This window comes from Bufo gargarizans, chromosome 5 (assembly GCF_014858855.1).
Source record: "Bufo gargarizans isolate SCDJY-AF-19 chromosome 5, ASM1485885v1, whole genome shotgun sequence".
Taxonomy (NCBI): Eukaryota; Metazoa; Chordata; class Amphibia; order Anura; family Bufonidae; genus Bufo; species Bufo gargarizans.
The window spans coordinates 266945714-266970438 of record NC_058084.1 but is presented as its reverse complement, the minus strand read 5'-3'; the positions used below and the strand labels follow the sequence as shown (position 1 = coordinate 266970438).

Below are 24725 nucleotides of genomic sequence, written 5' to 3'. Positions count from 1 at the left end.
CAATCAGTCAAGAACCAATATGAGAATAGCTCCTGCAAAGGGTTAAAAGTGCTTTTGGCATGGATATTCATGCTTACCCTCGGCGCTTGCGCACTGGGACGTAATTTTTCCCTACCATCACATTGCGCAGGCGCGTCTCGGCTCCCAGACGCATGCGCAGGTTCCCGGCGTGCTGCTAAGTTCAGCCTTGAGATTTTCACTAGAGTGTCCTTTTGGGCATGCGCAGATGGAGAAAAGTGAGACACGCCCCCCGACGTCATCGCTCATGCGACAGGAAGTCAGAGGGTAGGGAAATCTCACGAGGTAGGGCAGTATAACGCGTCACCGGGAGCTCCAGGACAGGACTGGTGTAATGACGGACATCCTGCGGCTCTGGAAGGGTTTTTTGGACACCAGTGGTCTGCAATCTGTGGCTGCAAAACTACAACTCCCAACATGGATGTAAAGTAAATTCACAGCCGCTGGAGTGCCACAGGTTGCAAACCATTACTGTAAAAGGAGAAAGGCGTGGCCTAAAAGTGGGCGTGGTAACGTAAGAACAACGCCTCATCTCCCTGAGCCAGCTGACAGTTGTGAGTGCAGGGGCCCTTGACTCCTTATAGGGCCCCTCTTGTGTTACTCCAGGGATTTGTTCAGATTTTTTAATGCTGTTTTTGAAGCCAAAATTGGAAAGTGCTTTAAAGGGGCTTTCTGCAAAATATTGATATCTTTCCTCAGGATAGGTCATTGATAGCTGATCTGAGGGGGTCTGGCCTAGGCACGACTGGGGCTCGCCTGCAATACCAAGCATAGCCACTATACAAGGTGAGGCGCTGTGCTTGGTAAACTAAAAGGAGGCTACGGAGCTCACTGATTTTGGCTTTGAAACTGCATCAAAAATCCTGCATGTGTGAACAGACCAATAAGGTTTTCCACCATACTCGCTTGCACGTGGCTGTAAGGGGCAGAGCGGGTTTGTGAGTGGGAATTGCGCACTATGCGCTTCTCACTAACTAGCAGCAAGTGACTCTCATGCCAGCTGCAGAAAGTCTGGTTCTGGGACATTCAGAGAGTTGCCATCTTGGGTTATTCCCATATCATGCTGGGGTATTCTCGCTTTTATTTCAGTTACTGTGGCCTAAGCGCGCATGCACACAACCATTGTTATTTTGCAGTCCGTGAATTGCGGATCCGCAAAACACGGATACTGGTCGCGTGCATTCTGCATTTTGTGGAACACTATCGCCTGCCCCTAATAGAAGAGTCCTATCCTTGTCCCGTAATACGGAACGCACATACGAACATGGAATGCACACGGTGGCCTTTTCTGTTGTTTTTTTTTGTGTGGCCCCATTGAAGGTAATAGGGACGGAGACGGAAAAAATATCAGTTTGTGTGCATGAGCCCTAAGTCTGGCTGCACACGATGCAGATTACACACAGCATAATACAGTAACAGCGAAGTGTACGAGATTAGAGAAATCTACAGCATTTCTTATGCAGATTTCACTCTTTTCAATTAAATCCGCACTGAAAACCGTATAAAAAGCGCACCAAAAACGCAATAAATAGAGCGGATTTATGTATGTGGTTTTTAGTGTGGATTTCATGCAGATTTTCTGCACACAAGGCCTCATGCACACGACCGTTGTGTTTTTTGCGGTTGCGGAACGGCGCAGACAGCCATTAATATAACTGCGGACAAGAATAGGACAGGTTATATTTTTTTTTTACGGAGCAACAGATCTTTTGCGCCCACATTGAAGTAAATGGGTCCGCACTTGCGTTCAGAGCGGGTCCGTCTGGTGTCTGCACAGACGGATCTGCTCCTATAATGCAGACGTTTGGATCTGTTCAGAACGGATCCGTCTGCATTATAGTTTAAAAAAAATTCTAGGTGTGAAAGTAGCCTGAACGGATCCGTCCAGACTTTACATTGAAAGTCAATGGGGGACGGATCCTTTTGAAAATTGAGCCATATTGTGTCAACTTCAAACGGATCCGTCCCCATTGACTTCTATTGTAACTCTGGACGGATCCGCACGCCTCTGCTCGGCCAGGCGGACACCAGAACGCTGCAAGCAGCGTTTAGGTGTCCGCCTGCTGAGCAGAGCGGAGTCTGAACGCTGCCAGACTGATGCATTCTGAGCGGATCCGCGTCTACTCAGAATGCATTAGGGCTGGATTGAAGCGTTCGGGGCCGCTTGTGAGAGCCTTCAAACGGAACTCACAAGCGGACACCCGAACGCTAGTGTGAAAGTAGCCTAAGGTGTTCTGTAGAGCCGATGTAGGAGTTTTTGTGGGGAGGGTGGATTTTTACTTGTCGCAGCATTGTCCTGCACTGCTACCACTGTACGTAATTTATTACAATATTTATAGATTTTTTTTCTCTTTTTAAATAATAAAGAATGAACTTATATGTGTGGGGTAATAATTTTGGTGAACTATGGTCTATTGACACATATTGAATTACTGGTATTTTGATATTGATTGTTCCCTTATAACATTAATACAGAATACTTACTAAAATGTGGATTGAGGGGGTTAAAAAAAATAATAATAACTCACCTCATTCACTTGTTCGCGCAGCCGGCATCGTCTTCTTTCTTCTTCTTTCAGGACCTGCAAAAGGACTTTTGATGACGTAATCGCGCTCACCACGTGGTGACGTCAGCGCAGGTCCTGCTGAATGAAGATAGGCCACGGGCAGAGAGTGCAGGTGATTGAAAATAAGATCCGCACAAATTCCCATGCGGATTGTGTGTGCGTTTCTGCAGTATATCTGCGCTAAGATCTGCAATTGTGGATTTTGAGACCGTTTTGCCGCAGATCTCCACCTTCCATTGAAAAGGGTGAAATCCGCAGCTAAAACCGCAAACATAATTGGCACGCTATAAATTTGGAAATCTGCACAGCAGGCCAATTTCCACACGGAAAAAATCGGCAAAGTGTAGATGGGATGTGTGCAATTTTATACACTTTACCGGTACTGTATTGCACTGTGATTTTTCTGCATGGAAAAACGTGCATATTCCGCATTGTGTGCAGGCGGCCTTAGGGTACATGCACAAAGTGCAGATTTAAATGCAGAAAATCCTCACTGAAACCACATAAAAACAGCTTTTTCTTCCTCTGCATGCCCCTCCTCCACTAAGCGCTCATGCACACGGCCATTGCCGTTTCTGTTGCCCGCAAAACACGGACTGCATTTTCCAGAACGGAACATACTGGCCTCTGTAAGGCCTCTTTCACATGAGCGAGTTTTCTGCGCAGCCGCAATGCGTGACGTGAACGCATAGCACCCGCGCTGAATCCTGACCCATTCATTTCAATGGGTCTGTGTACATGAGCGCTTTTTTTTAACGCATCAGTTCTGCGTTGCGTGAAAATCGCAGCATGTTCTATATTTTTTCACGCAGCCCTGGCCTCATAGAAGTGAATGGCGCTTCAGTGAAAAATGCATCGCATCCGGAAGCAAGTGCGGGTGCGATGCGTTTTTCACTGATGTTGGTTGTAAACCTTTAGTTTTTTTATCACGCACGTAAAAAAAACGCACCAAAACGCATTGCACCCGCGCAGAAATAACTGAACGCAATCGCAGACAAAACTGACTGTGGCTCTACACACAGGATATCTTCACATGGTTCCTAGCCACAGTACTGGTCACGCTAAAGAGCGGCGTCTCTATGGATGTACTCCGTGAGCATAATTTTGCGCTATTCACTAAAGATACAGCCCAACGGTGCTGCACACTACATGCAGATAAGCCACGCCCACCCGCAGACACTGGCTGCTGCAGGTGGGCGTGGCCCGTATGTGGACACATGACCGCCGAGGCCAGTGATTGGTTGCAGCGGGAAGGATTGGAGCAGCGCTGCTGGAGGATTTGTACCAGTGAATATAACTTGTTTTAATATTTTTTCCACGGTGTCATCAGAAAACAGTGCCGCCCCCGACCACAGGTTGTGTCTGGTACTGCAGCTGAATCCCACTGAAGTCAATGGAGCTGAGCTGCAATACCGCACACGACTGGTGGACTGCTGAGGCGCTGTTTTTGGAGGAAAAAGAACCATGTCTTTCCTAATCCTGAACCCCTTCAAAGTTCGTTGGTGCAAATTGCGCCAAATTTATTCGATTTGGGAAGATCTGGACTCAGGCTACAGTTTAAACCATTTTAGGCCTTATGGGTAATACATTTGTTAGAATGTAGTTAATCACGTCCGCTCCTGGTAAAAAAGTCACTATTGTTTTCGCAAATATGACGTATGTGACATGGTACGTGTCTTTTATTACTGCAAGATAACAGGTGCAAATGAAGAATCCCCGCCACGTGGTAGATTTTATTCTATCAACTTTTGAACAATCTTCTGTGGTCGGATCCAATCCTACTCTGTGGTCGGGTCGACCACTTTGATCGCCGTCAGCGTCTATCCCTGCACCTGTCAATCATCTGCTTGCCCCTCCCATTACGTTACCAATCACGTCCCGCCCATTTAAGGGTGATTGACTAGGAAGCGAGCCAATAAGGACGCTCAGTCCGCCTATCCGTACTGCGACTGCCTGGCCACACCTTCTTACTGCTTTCCCCGCCTCTAATACGTGATTGATAGTTCTGTCGGCCAATGAGCAGGCGCAGCCGTCGCCATGGTTGCGGGCGGGGAGGATATCCGTTGCTAGGGGGCGGAAGCGGCTGGCGGTGTTGATACTAGAGTGAAGCAGCAGTGGAGGGATGACGAACTGCGGGAGAAGATAAAGCGATTAGGCGAGCGGAGGATAGCAGTGTGACGGAGACGGCCCCGTGACGGGCGGACATGAGATAGCGGAGGTAAGTGTCTGTGTGCGGCGGAGCCACTAGAGCAGGCCTCAGACCTACCAAACCTAGTGCCGCTCCCCAGTCTGGCACGGCTGTCATCAGCGGGCCAATCAGGGGGTTTGTCCCGCCCCCTGTCGGTGCGCCGCATCCAATCACAGTTGGGGCTGGCTGTGATTGACAGTGATAGACACCTCAGCGTCCCAGACAGCAGGTTCATGGCCGAGCAGGTCAATCATAGGAATGTGAGCGGCTGTATACAGCCCCGGTGTGACGTAGTGACCGCTCCTGGAACCTGTATTGTGCTGCAGAGTGTGGGTGGTGTCTATGAAGGGCAGGAGATAAGTGGCTGCCACACACCTCTGCACCGCTTATCTCCCATCAGGTGAAATATGGGACATTTAGGCCTTTCCAATAGTTATAAGGTCTGTTTGTGGTTTTGATTGGAAAAATAGCGCAACTTTTTCCATCAAATGTGACGGAGTCTGCGCCGGAGGCTCTGATGCCGTGTGAACAGAGCCTGAGATTATCGGAGGTTGCTGGAGAATATCTAACAAGTGGTGGGGGTGCTTTGTGCACGCCAGGGGTGCTGCGTTCTACTGAAACCCGCCAGCGATGGCTGGGATCAGAAATGACTCCGATCCTGCCCTTTTATATGGATCTGAGCAGCCATGGAGTCTTGGGTGTCACCTTGGTTTTTAAGGGGTTAATCGATGTGCAATGAGTTCTGCAACTTTCTAATAGACTTTGCTTTTCAGCTTAACCCCATTTGTAAGATCACTGCTTGCTGTCAGCGAGGAGAAGCATTCTGGCTTCCATCCTGAGGCTATACAGAGGTGCTTTGGCTGAGTAGGGTCTGCATCCCTGAGGGGGTGGTCACAGGCTGAGGTTCCTCTGCCTGTTTCATCCGGAGAGGGTTTGTAGAAACCGTCGCGCCCATTGCAGATACAAGAGGGCGGATTTTCAGTCACAGATATTTCTGCAGTGAATCCGCTGCATGTGAATGCACCTTTATGGAGAAGTGTCACCGGTCTGGAATGAGAGCTGCTTGTTATTTAGTGATCCAGCCCTGATGATGACATGAGCAAACCATTATAAACCATTACAAACCAGTATAAACCAGGGTGATGCCTCATCTAGGAACTGCTCTGCAGGTACAGAGAGGTGGCTTTTGGACTCGGGACGATTAGCAGGATGACTATTAGTGGGGTGACGGGAGGAGGGGGGAGCAGGGTCACTAGCGGGGTGACGGGAGGAGGGGGGAGCAGGGTCACTAGCGGGGTGACGGGAGGAGGGGGGAGCAGGGTCACTAGCGGGGTGACGGGAGGAGGGGGGAGCAGGGTCACTAGCGGGGTGACGGGAGGAGGGGGGAGCAGGGTCACTAGCGGGGTGACGGGAGGAGGGGGGAGCAGGGTCACTAGCGGGGTGACGGGAGGAGGGGGGAGCAGGGTCACTAGCGGGGTGACGGGAGGAGGGGGGAGCAGGGTCACTAGCGGGGTGACGGGAGGAGGGGGGAGCAGGGTCACTAGCGGGGTGACGGGAGGAGGGGGGAGCAGGGTCACTAGCGGGGTGACGGGAGGAGGGGGGAGCAGGGTCACTAGCGGGGTGACGGGAGGAGGGGGGAGCAGGGTCACTAGCGGGGTGACGGGAGGAGGGGGGAGCAGGGTCACTAGCGGGGTGACGGGAGGAGGGGGGAGCAGGGTCACTAGCGGGGTGACGGGAGGAGCAGGGTCACTAGCGGGAGGAGGGGGGAGCAGGGTCACTAGCGGGAGGAGGGGGGAGCAGGGTCACTAGCGGGGCGACTGGCGGAGCAGGGTCACTAGCGGGAGGAGGGGGGAGCAGGGTCACTAGCGGGGCGACTGGCGGAGCAGGGTCACTAGCGGGAGGAGGGGGGAGCAGGGTCACTAGCGGGAGGAGGGGGGAGCAGGGTCACTAGCGGGGCGACTGGCTTCCTCTGCTGCTGGACCTGTATAGCTCCGGCGCGTGCCTATACCAACCAATAACAAAGCTCCTTGCTGTACGGAGCTTTGCTATTGGTTATTTCAGGCACAGGCAGCATCGCTGCGCTGCCCGCGCAGTTAACACAGCACTCACTGCACTGATGAATGTGGGGGAAAAGTCTAGGGCTCCATTCACACGTCCGCAACGTGTTTTGCGGATCTGCAAAACACGGACAGCGACAATGTGCGTTCTGCATTTTGCGGACCGCACATTACCGGCACTAATAGAAATATGCCTGTTCTTGTCCGCAATTGCAGACAAGAATAGGACATGTTGTGTGTTTTTTGCGGACCCGGAAGTGCGGATCTGCAATTCTGTGTCCGGGCAGCACATCGTGCTGCCTCATAGAAATGAATGGGTCCGCAATTCCGTTCCGCAAAATGAACGAAATTGCGGACGTGGTGTATTGGTACGCCTTAGACTTTTTCCAGGGAGTAAAATGGCCTGAACAAGCGTCTATGACGCTTGTACAGGCGTTATTGCGACCTCTGGTTGGGGCAACAATTACTAGTTACACCAGTGAGGCGCAGTATGACCAGCACCTCACCAGTAAGTTCCGGGAGACTTCACAGCCTGCGCATGGCTGGTGGCAAGTGCTTCCGTTCTTCAGTTGTCAGACAGGTGGATGCGTATCTATTGCTCGCTGTTATCAGCCATTTCAGGCCGGGGAGAGGATGGCTATTTCCTTGGAATGGGTGAGGAGCAGTGTAGACCCCCGCAGGATCACAGCCGCACTATAGGGGTACAGTCTGAGGCTTTGTGGACCGCGGGTCAATCTCTGCAGCGATTTATTTATTTTTTACGCTTGTTTGGAACAGATTTGTATAAACGTCATCTGGTGTAAAATACTGCGGATTGTTGGCCACAAATCCTTAGCGGAAGGCGTGCAATCACCGCCTGCACATGATGCGGATAAACTGCAGCGTGATGTAGTAGCAGCAAAGTCCACAAGGTTAGACGAATCTCATGTACACTTTGCTTTTTTTTTTTTTTTTTTTTCTCTTGGGTGCAGAAATGAACCTTTTCGTGCAGATTTTGAAATTTGCAGCATGTGAATAATTGCTGCGTTTTTCTCGTGCGGATTTCGCCCTTTAAATGGAAGGGTGAGATCTGTGGAAAATCTGCATCAAATCCGCACAAAAAAAAAAATGCACCAGAACTACAATAAATAGTGCAGATATTTGGATCTAATGCAGATTTTCTGCATCCACCCTTAGGCCGCACATGCACTTTATGGCCGAGCTGCAGCATTCTACTGCTGATGGTTGCGCGTGGCCCCCGAGGCTCGGCCACAGCATGTGCCTGCACCATAATAAGCTGACCCCTCAGGCTTAATGACCCTTCAGAGAAATACATATGGGGGTCCAACTTTCTCAGTGTCTGCTGTCTTTTAACCCCTTCATTTCAGCCCAGCCATGATAAGGGACTCCAGCGAAGGCTGCATTCATTTTATTTCTTTCATTCTAAGAACAGAAAAAAACAGAAATAACATTGGCGTTGGATTAATCACATTTTTATGTGGTGGTAACATTCTGCGGCGTAGTACAGCGATTGTTATCCGCCCCTGTTCCCATCAGGACTCCCAATTTAAGTTCCCGATCAGTTCCCTTTAAGTAACTGGAGAACCCGGAGGAAACCCACAAAAGCATGGCGAACATACAAAGTCCATGCAAATGTTGTCCTTGGTCAGATGCGAACTCAGAACCCCAGCAGTGCTGACCACTGAGCCCACGTGCTGGATGGACCCATTGACTATCATAGGTTCTGTTGGGTTTCTGTCAGCAAGTGCCAGTATGAACAGTGCCCCGGCCGCCTCTAACCGTATTACATAGGAGAACATGTGACATTTTAATGGTCCGTGATCTAAGCGCACAGCCGGGGTCAGAGACGTGAAGATCCAGTGACGCGGACTGTCTGTGTGCAAGCTGTAGAATTAATGACTGCTGCAAAGTGGCTTCACTTTACTGCAGCGTCTGACACAACCTGTTCTGTAATTTGATAGGTGTGGGTTCAGCTTCTGGTTCTCCCATGAAGGTATGTGAAGGGGCTGGGGAGGTTAACCCTGCGTGATCCAGTAGTGGGGGATTGACCTGTACGGTGGGGTGCAGGTGGTCGGGGGCACATGCAGGAGCATGTCGGGGGTGGGGGGCGAGGCAGGCACTGGGATGACGGGTCAGACTTTGCTCTGGTTTGCAGACACTTCCTGTCTTCAGAGGGATTTCTCTTGTTGCTGCGTTCCTGACACATGGCCGGCACGCCCCTGTGAGGCAGATGCTTCACCAAATGCTGCTCCAATGTCCTTCATGTTCCTGACACATGGCCGGCACGCCCCTGTGAGGCAGATTCTTCACCAAATGCTGCTCCAACGTCCTGCAATCTGTGATCCCTAAATAGATCAGTGGCAGGATCACCGCCTCACAACGATGGGCTCCCCGAAAAAATACAATCCATGAATCGCCCTATGTCTGCGAAAGTTTGACAACCTTCTATCCCTGCCTCTATCACAAGGGTTGTCGCCCAGCTTTCCGATTATCCTACATCCAGCAGTCGGTCCCTGCGCTCACATACTACAGTGCCGTTCAGGGGAGTAGTGATGACGGACATATTGGAGGAGCCGGGGACTTGTATTTCCAGGGTTTTTGCACATTCTGACCTTTTGTCCTTATTTTACGGTGATCCTCCCCAGATAAGGCTGTTTACCAGAGCCCTACCTTTCACCCGATCAGTTAATGTTCTTATGGCCGCTCCTTTCTGATACTGCTCCATGTAAATCGCCAGCCAGCAAATGACAATCTGCTGGTGTGAGAGGACCCTTACTCTGGACCTTGTGTGAGGCCAGAACCCTGCGAATGTTCGGTGGCCGCACTGTTCTGAACGCCACCGTTTTACAGGCAGTCATGTAGCCATTGGTCACTGCATGTGGACGGGGTTTTGGCCACATGAAAACATGTCTCTACTTTTACTACCACCCCCAGATGTTACTTTGGTTCTCAGCTTGCTTTGTAACTACCACTCCTATCATGTCCTGACATTACTGACTCTGCTTGATTAACTACCACTCTCAGCCTGCTCTGACACTACTCTCCCCTGCTTGCTTCGTAACTACTACCCCTAACATGTCCTGACATTATTCTGATTCTTCGCTTACTTTGTAACTACTATTCCCAGCATGTTCTGACATACGGTTCTCTCTTTGCCTTGTAACCTGTACGGATTCTGTTTGCTTTGTAACTACCACCACCATCAAGTTCTTTCATTAATCTTACTTGCTGCATGCTCTGACATTGCTCTGTTTGCTTCATAACTAGCACTCCCAGCATGCCCTGACACTACTGACTCGCTGATGGCTTTCTAACTACCACTCTCATCATACTCTGCGTGTCTGTCTGTATTTACTGTACTCTTTGCACCCCCTTGTGTTTCACTTGATTTGACTTGGCACGAGCCGGTGCCATGTGAGGGGCAGGCACTATTGTGCGGACCACTGATGGCTGTAGAACATGAAGCCTCCTCTGTTTGCAGCATGAAAGTCCCCCTTGACCACACGCCGTTGGTTGTCATGGGGTTAATGTTGAGAATCCGCTCACTATGGATGGTTCAGCTGCGGGCTGGGGTCTCCATGATCTCACCCTCCAGCGTTCAGGATAATGCCGCCATTGTGCAGCGACTGCAACATCTCCCTCTGTGTGGAGGTCCTTTAGGTCAGGGATCAGCAACCTCCGGCACTCAGCTGTTGTGAAACTACAACTCCTAACATGCACACTTGCTTTACTGCTCTCACAGCTGCCATAGAAGTGAATAGCTAGCATGCCGGAGGTTGCTGACCCCCGCAGTAGGCTGCTGTCAGTACGGAGTCCAGTGTGATCCCTGCTTAGACCTGCAGCATGGAGGCCCTGATGGGAGCCTGGCCTTCATATGTCTCTGTTTTTGCATTGCAGTGGCTGAGGTTGAGCCTCAGAAGAGATTAGCATTGCCCGGAGGTGAGATAATGAACCCATTCTGGAGCATGTCATCGGCTTCTGTACGGAAGGTAGGAAACGAGAACCAAAGGATATGCCAGTCCCAGATCCCATGCCACCTCTGCTCTGCCGGTCCTGCTAAAGAGTTATTAGTGGGGGGGGGGGGGGGGGGGGTTCTCTGAGGCCCACATCTCTGGGTGGAGAGCAGTTACATAGTGTCTCTTGCTCTGGTGGACCTGTCCTGTCTATTGATTTTGAATGGGTAGTGTGTAATTCTTCAATTATCCTGTGGTGGCGCCGCAGGGAAATTGAATAGTTAGGCCGGCAATGCCTGTTGGTTGACCGCACTCTCCCAATGTCTCCCATACACATGCATACTGGGCTCGGCTGAGCATGCATATGTTCTAAACTGAGATATAGGAATAATCTGACGGCAGATAGTAAAAGAATCGAGCCTGTTAAATGCGACTGTCCGATCCCTGACATCTGTCATTGGGGAGAGGCCGAGGGCCTTCATACACATTAGATCAAGGGGCAGCAACCGCTTGCATGTCAGCCATTGTGAAGTGACAGTTGTCGGCGTGTTCTGTCGGAGTGAAATAAGGTTTCATGGTGGGAATTGTAGTTTCAAAACTGCTGCAGGTTACGGGCCCCTGCATTAGATGGTTGGCAGGTATACATGTAATGTGTGTGGCCAGTTTGCCCACAGATTACAGCTGATCCCCGGGGGTCCTAGCAGGGGGCACTTTGTGGTGATGTGTTGTCAAGGGACCCTTCCAACAAGTAGGTATTGTCCAAAGTGGAGAATCTCCTGAAGAGGGATGTGTAACCAGCAGAAGGGTTTTCAGCCTTTGTGTGAGCAGGAATGTTTCCATTCACAGCTGTCAAGCTGAGGTACTGAACATGGAGTGGATTTTTACTCTTGTACAATATCTTTTATTTACATGGGACTGGAGATCCCCTTCAGTTTATATGCTGATCCTCCAGATTGCTGTCGCAGGTTTGGGAACTGGGTGTTGATGGCCGATGACTAATGTGATTTTTCACTTCTGCAGAAACTGGACAATGAGGAGAAGATTGTAACGGGCGACCAGAAAATCAGCCCCCCTCGCTCCTCCTCCAGCAAGAAGCAGCTTCCCTCCATACCGAAGAATGCAGTCCCCATCACCAAACCCATCTCTCCGGCCCCTGCGGTGCAGTCCACTAATGGCACCCATGCGTCCTACGGGCCGTTCTACCTCGAGTATTCCCTACTGGCAGAGTTGTACGTATTGGCGTCTCTGTGTTTCTTCACGTGTTCTGTGACGTCTCTCGCTTTCATAGTGTGTAATGTCTGCAGGTGATGGGTAAATTCCCCCTCAGAAATGCACATCCCGGACTCGGTTGAGCGGCCATGTTTATTTCAGAAGGGAACAAGCTGGAGACCTGGTGGTGTCTTGTCTCCCAGGGGCAACACACCTGTCCAAAATGGCTGCAAGAGTGCAGTAGAGTTGTCTATGGCCTTTCCACGATCACTATATTTGCTTTCTGTGGGTTACTTGTACGTTTCCATATTCCCGATTGTCATTCACATTTTTAACTTGTCGTGCAGATTTTTCTTGTCTGATAAATGTCCCTTTTTCCCTTCTTCTCTTCCACAGTACTCTGGTTGTGAAGCAGAAGCTTCCGGGTGTCTACGTGCAGCCGTCGTATCGCTCTGCTCTAAGTAAGAAGCTTACAGTCTATTACAGGGATGGCCAACCTGCAGCTCTCCAGCTGTTGCAAAACTACAACTCCCAGCATGCCCACACTGCCTGCAGCTATCAGCCTACAGCAGGGCATGGTGGGAATTGTAGTTTTACAACAGCTAGGGAGCCACAGGTTGGCCATCCCTGGTCTATTATGTATGGCCAGTGGGGCGGTGACTACACCTGTCCTGTACCAGTAGTGACCAGAGACGTCCCTTAAAGGGGTATTCCTATCTGGACACTTAGGACATGTCCATAGGCTATGCCATAAAGTCTAATAGGTGCAGGTGCCACTTTTAGGACCCGCTTCTATCTCAAGAACGGGGCCCCGCAGCGAACCGAGAGCATGTTGCACTTGCGTGGTGTCCTCTCCATTCACTGCTATGGGACCTGAGAAGATAGCCAAGTCTGCACTCAGCTGTTTTTGGAAGTCTCAGAGGTGAATGGATAGGTCACCATGCATGCGTATTGTGCTTTCCATTCACATCAGGCCCTGTTCTGGAGATGGGTGCGATCCGCACTCATTTAACATTTATGGGATATCCCATTGATGCGCCATAAATGCCCAGAGGAGAATTCCCCTTTAAATTCAGCAGATCTTCTCTCTTTATACTGGGTAATCCATACGTGAACATGGTCGGCATATGCACCAGGACTCCGACACATACTCCGAGCATGGTCACAGGCAACCATTCACTGAAGAGGCGAAAAGCGCCCTTACAGCTTCCATCGGGGTGGTACATGTCGTAAACCTGGCGTATACTTCTGATGACGTGTGCAGGGCCCGATATAGTACTTCTTGTCATCTACTGGTTGTGGACCAGATCCTTTCAATGAATTGGGTTCAGTTCACATCAGTGGCCATTTTTCACTTCCTGATTTGGTTCCTAAACGAAAAAAAACCTGGTGCGCCGGATTCGGGATACACCAAGCGCTGTCAGATCCCTTCAGCCATAATGGGGTCTGTTGGGTTTCTGATCTGTCTTCCCTGATTCTGCCATACAAAATACCTCCTTTTTTTTTTTTTTTTTTTTTTTTTTTTTTTTTTTTCTGCTTCTTTGCCAGGAAATTGGAGGCTCCCACTGCCACAGATGTGAACCTAGTCTAAGCAAGACCTGTGTATGATCAGTGTCTGGACATGCCATGGGTGGTGTTTGGTATTGCAGCTCGGCTCCATTGTAGTCAATAGGGCAGAGCAGCAGTACCACACACGACCTCCACCTGCCATGATGGGCAGTAATCTAATCTCTAGTCACATCCTCTCAATGATGCTCCTGAGGTCCTGAATTCTGCTCTCCTCTCACAATGACCGTCCTTTTATTTGCAGTGTGGTTTGGTGTGATCTTCATCAGACATGGCCTCTACCAGGACGGCGTTTTTAAATTCACAGTGTACATCCCTGACAACTATCCCGACGGGGAGTGTCCGGTCAGTGTTTCCTAGAAATGTCGCTGGGTATTTGTGGCGCTGAAGTGTCGCCCCTTAGCTGACATCTTTGTTCTGTATTTCAGCGCCTTGTCTTTGACATCCCCGTCTTCCACCCTCTCGTGGATCCCATCTCCGGCGAACTGGATGTAAAAAGAGCGTTTGCAAAGTGGAGGTGAGTTTATTGGATTACCTATAGAAGGGATTGTGAAATCTGCAGTGTGAGTCACCGACCAAAGCAGTGCCAGCGTCTCCCAATTCGCCACTCAGCAGACGAGAGAGAGATAGATATATATATATATATATATATATATATATATATATATATATATATATATATATATATATATATATATATATATATATATATATATAATGAAAATCTACCAGCAGCACCACTTGTGAAACAAAAAGCGGGTGCAGAGTCCAAGCACGGTAACTGGAGCTTACCCACTAGTAGACAATGAAAAAAATCGGACAGCACTCCAGACGGTTTCTTCAGTAAAGCAAGTGTCTTTAATCACCCATGTGGTGGCAGCAAAAAAGCAACGTTTCGGCTCTACATGAGCCTTTCTCAAGCCTCATGTAGAGCCGAAACATTGCTTTTTTTCTGCCACCACATGGGTGATTAAAGACACTTGCTTTACTGAAGAAACCGTCTGGAGTGCTGTCCGATTTTTTTTTCATTATATATATATATATATATATATATATATATATATATATATATATATATATATATATATATATATATATATATATATATATATTTTATTTTTTTTTTTTTTTTGTGCTCTTATGGCAAATCTGCATGTTCAATCTTTCTGTTTTGTAGGAGAAACCACAACCACGTATGGCAGGTGCTCATGTACGCCAGGCGGATCTTCTACAAGATAGAAACGACCATCCCTTTGAACCCAGAAGCTGCAGTGCTGTGAGTGATGTGTTTAGGTTTAATATAAGAAATGGGGTTTATGTTGCTGTGACTTTAAGGAAATGTGTTTTTTTTTTTTTTTTTTTTTTTTTGTTAGATATGACAAAGATGTTCAGCTGTTTAAGAGCAAAGTGGTAGACAGTGTTAAACTATGCAACAGCCACTTATTCGACCAGCCGAAAATAGAAGATCCCTATGCAATTATGTAAGTGACCTGAAAATTACACATTTTTGTCCTCCTACAGGGACAAAACTGAATCCTTTAGTTCTGTATTTGTCCCTATATCACTCAATCACTCGTGTTTTATCCATATTGGCTTTTTTTTTATTTATTTTTTAACCCCCTTGCTACTAGGACCATACATGTACTGTGCTGGAGCAATGGGCTAACATGGCGCCCGCTCAGCAGAGACCTGTGGCTAATGACTTCAACTGGCAATAATGCCAATCGTGGTTATTAAAGCCTTTTAGATGCTGTGATCACGGCATCTAAAGGGTGAAAAACCTGGAAGCTCGTGCTTCTGGGCTTCTTATTGGCATCCTCTGAAGCCAATGAGGATGCCGGTAATTGATTTCAATGCGCTGGGTCTCTCTGAAGAAACCCAGGGTATTAAAGCTGCAATTCATATTTTGGCCAGCAGGTGGACAACATGAGAAATGAGCAATTCTGCTCTCTTCATGGATTTATAAGAACCATAAGGCCTCTTTCACACGGGTGTCAGTTTTTTTTGCCCGGATAAGAGGCGGGTGCGTTGCGGGAAAATGCGCAATTCTCCATGTTTAAGAGACGGCAATAGGCCCTGGAACTGTGCTCTCCATTTGGATGTCAGCCATTGCCAAGGGACCTGTGGTGTAGTTTCCGTCCCTTGGGCATAGCCTTGACCAACGCCAGTGACCACTCCAGAGTGTTGTGCCTCTGCAGAGTCCTAACCAATAAGATCTGCGCCTCTCTGTGAGTAACTAAAAGACCCATCGCACCCAGCACCCCACATCGCAAATAGAGATCACAGCCCCCCAAAGAACAGTCGCCCCCTGCTTAGATAAACGCACTGTACTGACAGCTTGGGCCATGCAGAATAGAACTGAGGCACAAGCCCTGACTGCTCCTGAACCCAATATATCTATCTATCTTACACACCTGTCATCGTGTGCTGCAATTCGAGAGCCCAACACCGTCCTGGAAGGGGTGAAGGATAAGATTCCCAGTTCTTCCAGCTGCTGAAGAAAGTACTGCTCTGTAAGACAAGAAACAAGACGAACATTTACTTTCTCATCAACCAATGACAACACAGGCCTTACGAGTCTTTCTGTGTAAGGCCTCTTTCACACGGGCGTCAGTTTTTTTTGCCCGGATAAGAGCCGGGTGCGTTGCAAAACATTGTCATGCGTTTTGCACTCGCGTGAGAAAAATAGCGCATGTTTGGTACCCAAACCCGAACTTCTTCACAGAAGTTCGGGCTTGGGATTGATGTTCTGAAGATTGTATTATTTTCACTTATAACATGGTTATAAGGGAAAATAATAGCATTCTGAATACAGAATATTGCATACTAATGCATAGTATAATAGTGCTGGAGGGGTTAAAAAAAAAAAAAAAAAAAAAAAAAAAAGTTAACTCACCTTCTCCTCTTGATCGCGTAGTTCCCGGTCTCTTTACTTCTTGAATGGGCTGTGGGGTGGGCTAAAGGACCTGTGGTGACATCAGATCACATGCTCCATCACCATGGTGATGGACCATGTGATTGGAGCATGTGATCTGACATCACCAAAGGTCATTTAGCCCACCCCACAGCCCATTCAAGAAGTAAAGAGACCGGGAACTACGCGATCAAGAGGAGAAGGTGAGTTAACTTTTTTTTTTTTTTTTTTTTTTTTTTTTTTTTTTTACCCCTCCAGCACTATTATACTATGCATTAGTATGCAATATTCTGTATTCAGAATGCTATTATTTTCCCTTATAACCATGTTATAAGTGAAAATAATACAGTGTATAGACTGTCTCCTAGCAACCATGCGTGAAAATCGCATAGCGGATGCTATGCGATTTTCACGCACCCCATTCACTTCTATGGGGCCTGCGTCGTGTGAAAATCGCACAATATAGAGCATGCTGCGATTTTTCACTCAACGCACAAGTGATGCGTGAAAATCAACGCTCGTGTGCACAGCCCCATAGAAATGAATGGGTCCGGATTCAGTGCGGGTGCAATACGTTCACCGCACGCATCGCACCCGCATGGAAAACTCGCCCGTGTGAAAGGGGCCTAAGGGTTCAAAATATAAAAATTGAAATCACTCCTTTTCTCCCCCCCACCCCCTTCCGTAGAATAAATATAAATGCATAAATAACAAAAAATCTTAACCTCCTCATAGACACCACCGCATCTGAAACTGCCCGTACATTTAAAATATATAAAAATATTTTTAATACGGTGAATGGCCTGGTGGAAAAAAATGGTCAAAATGGGCGATTCACCATTTTTTTTCATTGCTTCTTACCCCCCAAAATATAATGTGATCAAAAAATCACACACTCCAAAATGGTATCAATAAAAACTACAGATTGTCCTGCAAATAAAATTAGCCCCCACACAGCTCAGTAGATATAACTATAAAAAAGTTATGGGGGTCAGAGCAATAGCTTATTTTTATTTTTTTCAATTCCACCCCACTTGGAATTTTTTTCCCCCCACTTTATTGTATGCCATATTAAAAGGTGGCATTAGTAAGTACACAACTAGTTCCGTAAAAAATAAGCCCTCATATGGATATATGAACAGAAAAAATAATAATAATAATAATTATGGCTCAAGGAAGATGTGGAAGAAAATTGAAAACAAAAAAAACCTCTGGTATCATAAGGGTTAAACATAAATGAACCCTAACAGAGGATTCACATTGGGTGTTACATTTTGGATGCGGCATTGCCACGGACTTGCGTCTGCGGGAAATAAAACGGATGCAACCCAAAATAAAGTTTGCTTGACTTGCTGTTATCCCTGCACAATGAAGCGCATGTCTGTAAATATAAAGAAAATTGCAGCAAAGCCCATAGCTGTAGTAAGAAAAGATTAATACACTTGGTGGGCTCCTCCAATGAGTTCCATCATAAATGACCAAAAAGTTGTGCTCCGCCTCGTCCACTGACTCCAATGTTGGGATAAGTGGAACAGGTGCTTCATATATTGTATATGGAGCTCTGTCTGAAAACCCCCTATTTGTGGTTGCTGGAAAAAAAATCTTACTGAGCCCCCCCTAGAGGCAGCTACTGGTAAATGCAGTAGAATTATATTGGAAACAGAACAGGTTAAAGGGGTTGTCCAGGTTCAGAGCTGAACCTGGACATCCCTCCATTTTCACCCCGGCAGCCCCCCTCACATGAGCATCGGAGCAGTTCATGCTCCGATGCTCTCCTTTGCCCTGCGCTAAATCGCGCAGGGCAAAGGCATTTTTCTGAGTTCCGGTGACGTACCGGGCTCTCTATGGGGCTGACAGGAACCCCGGTGACGTCACCGGCACTGATGGGCGGGATTTGGCTCTGCCCTAGCCAGTAAAACGGCTAGGGCAGAGCTAAAGCCCGCCCCTCAGAGCCGGTGACGTCACCGAACACACTGCTGGGCGGAAGTTACCGCCCGGCAGTGTGTTATTGTAAACACAAGAGCCTGTGCCCTGCGCGATCTAGCGCAGGGCACGGGAGCGCATCGGAGCATGAGATGCTCCGATGCCAGGCTCAGGAGGGCTGCCGGGGTGAAAATAAGGGTATGTCCGGGTTCAGCTCTGAACCTGGACAACCCCTTTAAGTGCCAGGCCCCATAGTAGTCATGTGGTCAGAAAATGAATGTATGGTTCACTTTTGCTGCTTAATTTTTGTTTTTCACTTTTTAACTATACACATATATATTTTTTGACCTTTTCACAGGTTTTCCCCCTGGAATCCTGCACTACACGATGAAGCCAGAGAAAAAATGTTGGCACAAAAAGTATGACTTTAATATAATGGTTCCTTCCAGCAGTATCTGCACACGACTTTTTCCTTGTTCTGTATTATTGGGGGCGGGCGGGTGGCTATAACATCGGGGTGATTGACCCATTCTGTAGTAGTATATCCCAGGCAGGCTACTATCTTGGGCTGTGTCCCATGTTTAATGTATACACATGACATATACATATATGTATATGTTAAACGTGGGACAAAAAAAGTGGTGTGAAATCTGAAGGAGTAAAATGCGCCATAAAGGCAAATCTACGATTCCACTGGGGCTGGGAATCTTAGAAATGTCTTAGACCAACCTATAAGACAAAACTCACATATAATGTATAGATTACACTGGGGTCTAGTATAATATACTGAGCCAACCCAAAAAACAGAAATGTCCACTCGGCGAACAGAGCAGTGTACAAGAAACTTGACAGTTACACTCCATTTTTCAATTTTGGCTGTGACTTCTCCTTCTGCCGATGGTCACATGACCAGAAAGGTGCAGCGTTTACGATTGCAGCAAAACGTTCTCCAAATCACTCGATCCTCGCCCCTTAACTAGAACGTGCAGGGAAGTCATTTCGACAAACTGCCGGCATACAGTGCACCTACAATGTAGAAAAGAGCAAGCGAATGACCGGAGTGCCTTATCTAATAGATAGCCAGAGGGGAGATCACGTGATCGGCGGACAGAACGTCCTACCGTAGAGCCGCAAATGCTGCACTGTTTTGGTCACATGACAATCGGCAGAAGGAGGAGTCACAGCCAAAGATGAAAACGGGGTGTAATCGGTAAGTCTCTGCTGTAATGCTCTGTCTTTTTAAACCCCTTTTAATAAATTGTATCGGAATCTGTTACAGAAGATTTAGAGGCCTAATCATGGTATAATGGAAAGCCTGTGGTGTAGACCTCGGGATGTAAACGAGAATGACAGCAAGCAGGGATTTTGAAAACTGAGGGAGGGTATATATCGTTAAGCTATGCCAGAGAGTAACAACCGCCAATAATTGAACAAAATCCAAAACGATGTGTGGAAACCTATAAAAAAACAACAACTCCTAAATAATTAGAGGCACACAAAGGGCAATACAAGAATACATCTTTATTAAATCATCCAAAAATAAGCGCGCCTGCGCCACGTATGTCGGGCACTGGGTCGTATAGTTCTGTTTTGATTGCTTGCCCTGCTATGGCTTCAGGACTGCTGCATGTTTTTCAGTGGTAGATTGGTGACTATATGGTGTGTTCTTGCACCAGGCGTATCTCCCACTTGGGATTTATGATAATTCCATTATTGGAATGTCGGCTTCATATCTCCCATTGAACACGTGTTATAACATATGACAACCTCATGGTATTTATATACGGATTGCATATTAGCGGTGTGGCCTCTTAATATACTGTTTAGTTGGTGGATCGGGGGGTTACTTTCTATTCAGCCTGTTGGTATATACTGTATTTGGAACCCCGTGTTATTTACAGCCACCATTGGGGGCAGCATATTTACCTTATTGGCTCCAGTTTATGTGGGGAGGGCTTTCTTCCATTTCATAGCACTTTTCACAAGGTTTTATCATTATTGATCATGTATATGCCAGAGTGTCTGACCTCTTGGATTCCCACTGATCCTGTGAATGAAGGGGCCACAGGACTGATGTGCTTCCCCTTAAAGAGTCAGAGTCCTAAGAAAACTTTTGAGATTTTATAGAAACATAACACAATTTCTCATGGGTGGGCATCTGAGTGCTGGAACCCCCAGCGATCGTTAGGAGAGAGAAGTGCTGTCATATCGCGCTCACTGCAGGAGACTGAATCAAGACGCATTCATCTCCTGCAGCGAGGAGAGAGCATGTGATATGTGAGCGCTTCTCTCTCTGCGTTCTAGCGCTCAGTGGGGGTCTCAGCGCGCAGACTCCAACCGATCGAAACGTTTGTGTCTGCATGACCACATGCACCTGGCTGTGCAGGGTACTGCAGCGCAGTTCTGTGCAAGTGAATGGAGTCGGCTGCATTTTCCCTGCAAACGGTGCATGTCAAATCATTCATAGGGTTTGGGGCCTCAGAATCAGACCCCCACCATAAATTGATGGCCTAGCCCGGCGACAAACCATCCATTTACGAGCTGGGAATACCCCTTTTAGTGGTTTTTATGTTGGTAAAGCTTAAAGGGGTTATCCAACCCCCATAATGCCCAGGCCCCTCACACTGATTGTACTTGCATCGCTCCCCGGCACCTGCGTCGCTTCTGATACCCGAACTGCCGCTGCTTCATCTCCCTGTCAAAACATCTGGCAACGGGGGGGGGGGGGGGCAGCCAATAGCAACCCCCAGGGCCTCAACCACCCGTCACAGGATGTTTTGATCTGCGTTACGGGGAGGTACAGCAACGGTCGTGCGGGCATCAGAAGCGACGCAGGTGCCAGGGAGCGAGGCACGTACGATCTGTGTGAGGGGCCTGGGCATTTGGAGGGGCATTATAGGAGTTGGATAACCCCTTTAATTTTATAGTCGGTCGGTTGGATAATCTGTCCCAACGCACACTCTCCTGACTCCCCATGTACATGGATGCTGGGCTGAGAGTGCATGTATTCTTATTAGGGACAGGAGTGTAGAGAGGGACTGGTGGGAGAGTCCTACATCAGATGGTTGTGTGACATGCATCTAATGTGGATGAGCAGCTTGAGAATCTTGCTCCGATACCAGATGCTTGTGGTGACGCCGCTTATCTCGCCGCAGCCCCCTGACCATGACTGTTCAGCTGCATTTCTCTTGTTTTCTGTTTAGAGGAAATCTGAGGAGCAGAATAAAAGCCTCCATGCTACTGGTCTGTCCTGGGTGAAGCCCGGATCTGTCCTTCCGTTCAGTAAAGAGGAGAACGCTCTGCAGACCTAACGCCGGCTGCTCTCAAAGCGGAAAAGGGGGCGACCAGTGGACTCCAGCTCTTAACGATGGCTTTGACTATATGGAAGAAGACGGGGTCTGTCTTACTTTCCTCCATAAAGAGCAGGCTTTCAGTTTTTACCTTGCGGATCTCCAACCAGGATTTTAACCTCATCTGGAACCGATGTGTTTCATATCAATTTATTTTTAATCCCTGCGCTCCTGGATGGCGGAGGAGAAGCTGAATGTTAGCAGAAGGGTGGGGTCTGCATTTGCGGGATCCTGCTGAGCCCCCCCAGGAATTGCATGCACGCTTCGGCTTCTTTCTGCAGAGCTTTTTGGCAATGAGCGAGATGTTTGCCCCTTTATTGGATGCACCTGCGGGATTGGATAGGGGTTGTGATGAACTAGACACTACATATATCTGATGTCTGTAGGATAATGGTTTTAATAATGCCTTTCTTTTGTCGTGTAAATACAGTTAGAATATTAAAATTGTAAATACCATGTTTGATAACTCCACATCTAGCACTTTTTTTTTTTTTTTTTTTTGAAGGGGGGAGGTTTGGAAATTGACGTCTTACAGAGCACCCGGGGACGGACATGTTTGTGAGCGGAACCAAGGTCTGCACTGTTGTAGCGAGTGATCAGCTGCTGGCTCCACCCACAAAATGGCTGCTCCCAGTGTGCATGGATTACAGGCTTGCTTTATTGGGTGAAGGGGTACACGGCAGTACCTGTCACACAAGCACACATCAGTCCTGGTGAGAGGAATAGGGAATGTTTATATATATTTTTTTTCCTTTTAATCACTTGTGTTTTATGTTCATTCAATAAACGGAAACATTTGTTGCCATTGCTGCTTGATACAGAGACTAATGTGTGTTCTGCTCGTGGCAGGGAAGGGTTAACCTCCGATTTTAATAATTCTCTTGCTTTTTGTATCCTGTTAGGACTATTTGTAGGAGCAGACACCAGGGAATGTAACCTCAGATTCTTTTATCTACAGACTTGTGCTGCAAACTTTTTAACCATTAGAAAGCAGGTAATGTGATGTGCACAGCGACAGACGGGTGTAGTCACCAAATCTCCTTAATAAATCCTAATGGCACAATGAAATCTACTCTTAAAGGGTTTGTCCACCTTCACAACCAACTCTTGTTGTTGTCCGAATGCATCTAAAATGAAGTGACTTTGCAATAGGTCTTCATTGATGATTTCCAGTCTTTTTGGTGCAGTTATTTCCATGGTAACACACCGCAGACAAACCCTTCTTCCACCTGTTCCCAACTTTAACTACGTTCAGTGGGTTACCAAGAATTAGGGGGGTGATGGAAGAAACTGACCACAGGATCAGTGTACGCAGGGTTTCTGTTACCATGGAGACACATAGGTTTGCATAGGAGCTGTAGAAACAAAACCTTGAAGGGGTATTCCCATATTAGACAATGGGGGCATAGCGCTAGGATATGCCCCCATTGTCTAATAGGTGCGGGTCCCAACACCTTTATTGAGAACGGAGCGGGGAGCGCTGTGGCGGGAGGACCCCAGATTTCCTGGGGTCTGTCCACCACCAAGCGCTAATCCCCACCTCTCCCATAGAAGTGAATGGGAGCGTGCCACGCATGAGCAGCCTATGCTCCCATTCATTTCTATGGGGGCAGACGGCAATAGCAGAGCCAGTGCTCGGCTATTTTGGGCGGCCCCATAGAAATGAATGGAGGGCAGCTGCGCATGCACAGTGCGCTCTCCTTCACTAGTGGTGGGATCCGCACCTATAAGACAATGGGGCCATATCCTAGTGATATGCCCCCATTGTCTGAGATGAGAAAACCCCTTTAAGTCATTTTTTTATTAAAGGCCTTTTGTAAAGTTGCCTATTTTTATTTTTTTTTCATTTTGGATACATTGGCACAATAAATAAAAATAAAAAAAGTGGACCTGGCCTTTAAGTAAATATGAGCTTCTCCTAGATACCGTTGGGATATGTTCCCACATTGCAGATTTGTTGCAGGAATTACCTCGCCTCTCCCATTCATCTTGGGCTACTTTCATACTTGCGCTAGCCTTTTCCGGCAGGCTGTTCTTGGGTGGGAACAGCCTGCCGAATCCGTGCTGCTGGAAGTCCTCTCCGGCCCCATTTACCATAATGGGGGTGGGCCGGAGGTCTGGCCGCAGCACGGCAAACATGCCGAGAGGCGTCCAGAATAAACCTACGGCACGCCGCGGAAAAGGCTACTGCAAGTGTGTAAGTAGCCTTAATGGGACGTGCAGAAATCCTCGCTCCTGCTGTAGAAACAACCGCATTAAGATGAAAGGAACAGATGTTCAGTTGCAGAAATTTCTGCAATAAATCTGCTGAACGTGAATACCTTATATTTACAAATCTGCGAATATACTTTTATGCTGTGGCCACACATTTAGATGCTGGATTTCATGGGATATACACTTACAATAGACTGGAGAATTATATATATTTTTATTTTTCCCCCCCCCCCTTCTTTTATGGGCACCAAAAACTAAATGTGTGAATCCAGCCTTAAACAGATCCTTCCGGTGTAGTAGGCGATTTGGTAGCTAACGATCACCCGTGTGGGTGTATAGTTCAGTCTCCATTCACTTACAGTTGTCATGTTTTATCATGTGTTCCTTTGACCTGTCCCAGGACGAGGAGACCTCTGAATGTTCTCTCTTCTGTGGCTGGGTTGGTCCCGGCCTCTACACTTCTGAACTAATGATGCAATGATGACTATATTGGACAATTGGTTAAACAGTAATTCCTGATGCTGGTTAATTGCTCCCTTTTAGCTGTAGAAATGGCCAGATGGCGGCCTGTGTCCCATCCAGACTGGAGATGCTGATAAACCAATGCTGCAGATGACTGGGATCACTCCCATAGCTAAGGGGGGGGGGGGGGGGATGTACATTGAACTGGTGATTTAGAGGTGCCTAAATATTCATGACTTCTCGCTGGATATTTCTTCAGTATCTCATCAGTCGTGGTCTGACTCCGGTACACCCACCAAAGGGG

At 47.8% G+C, this 24725-nt stretch overlaps 1 protein-coding gene across 1 annotated transcript; it reads left to right on the top strand.

Annotated features, from left to right (window-relative positions):
* The first annotated feature begins 4639 nt into the window (after positions 1-4639).
* Positions 4640-23191, top strand: LOC122938377 (AKT-interacting protein homolog A-like). The gene is made up of 10 exons (XM_044293843.1): positions 4640-4803; positions 10728-10819; positions 11804-12012; positions 12389-12453; positions 13803-13903; positions 13987-14075; positions 14736-14834; positions 14932-15039; positions 18754-18814; positions 21599-23191. Exons 2-10 carry the CDS (start codon positions 10778-10780, stop codon positions 21704-21706), a joined length of 882 nt encoding a protein of 293 aa, XP_044149778.1. The 5' UTR covers positions 4640-4803; positions 10728-10777; the 3' UTR covers positions 21707-23191.
* Positions 23192-24725: the final 1534 nt, after the last annotated feature.